Here is a 5,251-nt window from a genome sequence, read left to right as displayed (position 1 = left end):
CAATGACTAATAAATTCTAAGAAGGCAAAAATTAAATCTGCCTTTCCTCCTTGGATCTTTAGAAGAGTGCCTTGAAGGTTTATAAAAGTCACTAAATTTCTGAACTAGTCAATAAACAGATGTTTCTTTCATTAATCAAATATCCAAATGCCATCTCAAAGTCTTGTAACCCAAAAGAAAAATTAGCAGACTACAGATGTTCTAAACAGCCCAGCTCCTATTTTATTCAAATATATAGAAGTAGACACAATGAAATGCAAAGGAAATTAAACAAGATAGAAAACAGCTACTCTCAGCCCTAATGAAATTGTTCTGAATGCCAGAAGTGCAAACAATTAAAAAGGCCAAGAAAACAAACTAACTTTTCCTAATCATATCATCCTGTATCAAATACACAAAGACTTGGGAAAGTACTGCCAACTATCACTGAGAGTAGTTGCCCAATTCAAATTCTCAAATTTCAAACCTTGTTAAACATTTTACACATCACTCATAGATACGTCTTAAAAGAATAATAAACACTTGCATACTATTGACCATGCCTAGATACTTGTGAATTTCCTTTAATTATCAACAGGTATAACTGAAACCACAAATCAACTTTAAGGAACCAGTTTAGGAAACATGCAGGAATAACATGTACTTCCATTACCATAAAGCATACTGCTTTACCCTAAATACGTAATTATACCTAAGAACTAAAAGCAGGAGCATGTACATCTCTCAAGCTTTTGTATTTATCAACTTTTATCAACTCAGACTACTCAAATTGTACTATTAAGAGGCAGGAAAAAAAATGGATTTTATAATTTGCTTTCCAAACACATTAAGTAACTCGACGACAACACAGATGACAAAGGGAAAGCATCAGAAGAACACACACACACAAAGTAAACTGTCAGACAACTCTAAGTCGTTACTGTTTTTCACTGTTTTCAACAGCTCACTGACTTCTCAGCCTCTTCGACTAACCTGGAAATGTCAAAAATACAATTCCAGGATTATAGATGTGTTGTTTTAAACAAATGGAAGTAGCAATATAGGACTCATTCAGACAAACATACAAAAAAGCAATTTTGTAGTATTTTATTATCAATGACAAACAGCCGCTTTAATATGCCTGTCCTGCAGCTGTTGTAATGGGTGGATGGGAGGACACCCTTAACCCTAACAAGAAAAACTCAAATTAAGCCTTTATATACAAGCAAATTTAGAGCTCTTTTAAGTGTCCAAAGCTATTAATTAGTTTAATTGAAGCATTAAACTAATACTGAATTAACATACTTGAATAACCAAGAAAATGTTCAAAACTTTTGTCTAGTACAAAAAAAATTTGCTTTAGTTATAAAAGAGCTCTGTCAATGTACACAAACTATATACTTCAGACATTCACAAAAATGTGAGCAGAAGGGCTTATCAAAAGACATTTAATACAATTAGTTTTCAACAACCCCTTGGTGGTCCACATCTACAAAGATATCCAGCCCAACCCAACCACCCTCCAAACCCCACCCCCACAGAAAAGCACATACTTACCAGAATTTTTAGCAAGTATGGTTTGGGAATTTGTTTTTAAAAAAGGCCCCTAGGGCAAGTTATTTACAGTTTAATTGCCACTGTCAACTGATCTGGACCTGGACCTGGACCGAGACCTCTGGCGATCCACAGATGGAGACTTAGATCTACTTGAAGAACCACGTTTCTGGCTCTTCTCAGGCACAGGAGACCTACTAACAGAACGAGACTTGCTCCGGCTCCGGCTCCGGCTCCTTGACCGGCTGTAAGACTTGCGACTACGGGATCGAGATCGGCTACGAGACCTAGAGGAACTCCTGGTTCGTGATCGAGACCTGCTTCGTGACCTACTATGAAAAAAGCAAGGGAAGGAAAAAAAAAAAAAAAATTAGCCTACATGACAGGCCATGTAAATCCAGTAAGTAAAACTTTTGACTTAAGTGTATGAAATACTGTGGTTCTACCACCTGCCCTCAAGCAAAAGGTCCCAGGTTCAATCCCAGTACCCCCCCAAAAAAAGGAAGAAATACCTGTGCCTTTTGCTGCCCTCAATTAATTTGATTTTTCTCCCATTTATTTCCTTTCCAGAAAGTTTTTCAATAGCATTCTTTAAGTCACCATAAGAGGCAAACTCAACCACCCTAAAATGAAAACAGTCATTTTAAAAGCACATATATCCCATGGCCTCACACACTGTACACAAAGCAGTCTCAATTAGAAAGTAGTTGGCTCTGATCATTTTGCTATAGATCTTTTAAATTTTATTTCCAACATACAACACAGCACGGCAAGATTCTGACACAGCTGACATTCTGAACCACGCATGAGTTCTATGCAGCACTGTGGGATGTTGAGCAGGACAGCTGGCCTCTACCCACTAGAGGCCAGCACTACCAACAATCATTTGACAAGAAAACCCAATCTGCCAAATGTCCTCAGGGAAGCAAGCAAAACAGTCCTTGATGAAGAACCTCTATAGTCAAGCATCTGCAAATTGTTATAACCTCAGAAATGTACACAATAAAATTTTCAGAATATCTCAAAAGATTATCACAACTTCCAGTACACTCACCCTTCATTTAATTTAGGTCGATGTGCATCCGCAAAGGTTACTTCCCCAGCTTGTCTCATGAAATCTTTGAGATCCTTAACACAAGACAATTGTGTCAAGCAGGGCAGAGGAAAAGGTGACACACAAACAATCACATGGTATAAAAAACAAGACTACTGAAAGAGAAGTTGTTAGATAAAGTACAAACATGGCATATACCACACTTGTATTCTATCAGAATTCAAAATTATGTCAGGGCACGAAATAAGCAAATAGCATATTGCTTTTAAGCAAAATGCTAGAGGAAATAGAGACTTTTAACATTAAAGTAGTATTAGTCTATGCTGAGCTCAGTACAAAAGAAAAAAAACAAACAAACAAAAAACAAAACAAAAGGAAACAGTACATATTTTTAAAGGACTAAAGTAGAAGTTTTATATTTTAAAAAAACAGAACATTTACAAGACACCAGTTATTTTGTGCCCCAGATGTCATTAAAAAAATTTACTTTACCTTTATTAATATTTCCCTAGGCTAGTCAAGCAGCAAACCATTAATCGGTCGGAGAAACCTTCATGACAAATGCCCGACTGGCTCTTCGCCACCCACTTGATGGATACTACCCAATCGATGGAAGCCTTTAATCGCACAGCCCTCCCTATTAGCAGACTACTGGCGATGCAGACATGTTCTACTCTTGTGCAGTTACCAAGGACCACTTTACTGCGATCAGGATTCCAACGACCAACTAATTTCGTATCTTTTCAACTCTTTCGACCAGGACCTCTTATTCGGAAGCGTTACAGAAGACAGCTCTCAACTTAGGGATCAGATCACGTTATCAAGGCTCTGGGATCGCTGCAACCCGGCACTTCAAGTTAAGTGCACCGATTACGTCTAGACCGGCAAACACAGATCTAGAGGTGGCCAATTGATCACTGTAGGAGCTGACTGGCAAAGTCAACCAGGCCCAACCAAGAGTGACCAAGACAACGATTAGGATAACCCACAGGCACTCCTCGTCATAAGGCCAACGACACAGATAGGCTGGCAAATAAAGGGTTTAATATTTGGTTAAAATTGATTTTTAAAAACATGAAAAAATATCCTCAAAACATTTACATTTGATCACTAATATTAAAATTTGAAACATCCCCCAGTTACATTTAATTAAAGTTTAAAATTATAGTTCCATTAAATACATTAATTTAATTAAATATAAAACTACTTTTAATAAAATATACTAATAAAACATTAACTGCCCATTAAAAAATTTTAAAGCCACATTTAAATAACTCAAAACTATTTTCAACAAACCTGCCAGCTGACTCTGGAGGATAAATTCTCAACTATAAGTCGATTTTCTGTTCTTACAGGTGGAGCATTTCTGAGGAAGAAAATGAGTATTCACAATGGAAAAAATACAGTGTTATGTGCAGTGACATGTGCATTTGTGTTCAAGTAATCAGGGCATTAGTCATTCAAATGACTTCCACCAACAGGTCCATGTTACTCTACACAACTCAGTATTCATCGGGAACTGATGAATAAAGTAGATTTTAAACAGAAAGTACCACAATCATTTACTGCAAATGGTCCCTGAAGCTTAAAACACTTGCCCCTGCGATAACAATTGTTCAAAGTAGCCATTCATTCGCTACATACCGTCTATCATTTCGAGGTCTGCGACTACTAAAACGATCAGAGTATCGTCCTCTACCTCTTCCTCCTCGAGACCGAGCCCTAGCATGCTCAATAGTAACCCTGTAGAAAAGAAAAATCTCCGTTATGTACTTAAACTACAAACAAGAATCTATTGTACTTAGAAAAATATCCCAGATGACTTACTCTGCTCTATTTTTAGGGCTAACTATAATATTAAGAGTCTCACCTTTCACTACAAAGTTCTTTTCCATCAAGTTCATACACAGCATCATCCGCATCCCTCGGATCCTCAAATTCCTAAAATAGAGCTTAAGATGCTTACTGGGGCTTCAAGCATGCGTTTTCACAACACAGTAGGTACACTAAAAACCTGAGACAAGATGGGAAGAGTAGTATCTTAACATCAAGATACAGATATACCTAATCAAGGGGTGATGGGGAGTTGGATTCCAGCCAGCATTAGGTTATTTTAATCTTTAAGATTCAGTCTCAAGGCTCCATAATCTTTCCTGAAAACAAAACTCATACTAGCACTCAATAATACCAAAAATATTGCTTATCAACAGCTTTCCACACTACCTAACAGATAATTCATCTTGTTCTAAATACGTACCACAAAACCAAACCCTCTTTTCAGATCAATATCCCTGATCCGTCCATAACCCTTGAAGAATCTTTCCACGTCTTTCTCCCTCGCCGCTGGATTTAGTCTCCCGATGAACACTCGACAGCCACTCATGACCTCCGGCTAGTGTGCCCTGTTAGAAATACGCAATAGACAAAAAGGAAAAAAAAAAAGAAATATGCAGTAGACAATACCAAGAGTGATCAAACACGTAAGTGGAATAAACATATTTACCTAGTAATGTTATAAATAAGACTCCAAACAATGCCCCTTAATCAAGTTTGGTGCCCTGCAATTAAAACTCGGTTCATAACTCAATACCCTCCCATATAGACCGCATAAACCGCAACGCCCACTGCCACCTCCCCAACTGCGCAGCCGCAATCGCCCCCCCC

At 37.8% G+C, this 5,251-nt stretch overlaps 1 protein-coding gene across 5 annotated transcripts in view; it reads right to left on the bottom strand.

Annotated features, from left to right (window-relative positions):
- Nucleotides 1-1,070: 1,070 nt before the first annotated feature.
- Srsf5 (serine and arginine rich splicing factor 5) overlaps nucleotides 1,071-5,251 on the bottom strand; it is a 5,157-nt gene continuing 976 nt past the window's right edge. For 3 of the 5 annotated variants that reach the window (XM_010645368.2, XM_019204344.1, XM_010645369.1), the window contains exons 2-8: nucleotides 4,845-4,989; nucleotides 4,458-4,528; nucleotides 4,232-4,330; nucleotides 3,884-3,953; nucleotides 2,588-2,661; nucleotides 2,046-2,156; nucleotides 1,071-1,865 (exon numbers count right to left, since the gene is read on the bottom strand). In XM_010645368.2, the coding sequence (XP_010643670.1) occupies nucleotides 1,607-1,865; nucleotides 2,046-2,156; nucleotides 2,588-2,661; nucleotides 3,884-3,953; nucleotides 4,232-4,330; nucleotides 4,458-4,528; nucleotides 4,845-4,970 (810 nt within the window). In that variant the 5' untranslated portion in view covers nucleotides 4,971-4,989 and the 3' untranslated portion in view covers nucleotides 1,071-1,606. Of the gene's footprint in view, nucleotides 1,866-2,045; nucleotides 2,157-2,587; nucleotides 2,662-3,883; nucleotides 3,954-4,231; nucleotides 4,331-4,457; nucleotides 4,529-4,844; nucleotides 4,990-5,090; nucleotides 5,231-5,251 lie in introns of those variants that run through there. The other 2 variants (XM_010645370.3, XM_019204346.1) reach the window with 2 other exon arrangements.

The sequence above is a fragment of the Fukomys damarensis genome, unplaced genomic scaffold (genome assembly GCF_012274545.1).
Source record: "Fukomys damarensis isolate Sample0158 unplaced genomic scaffold, DMR_v1.0_HiC HiC_scaffold_21, whole genome shotgun sequence".
NCBI classification, from domain to species: Eukaryota; Metazoa; Chordata; class Mammalia; order Rodentia; family Bathyergidae; genus Fukomys; species Fukomys damarensis.
Note: the sequence above shows the minus strand (reverse complement) of the source record. Positions and strands in the feature narration are given on the sequence as shown.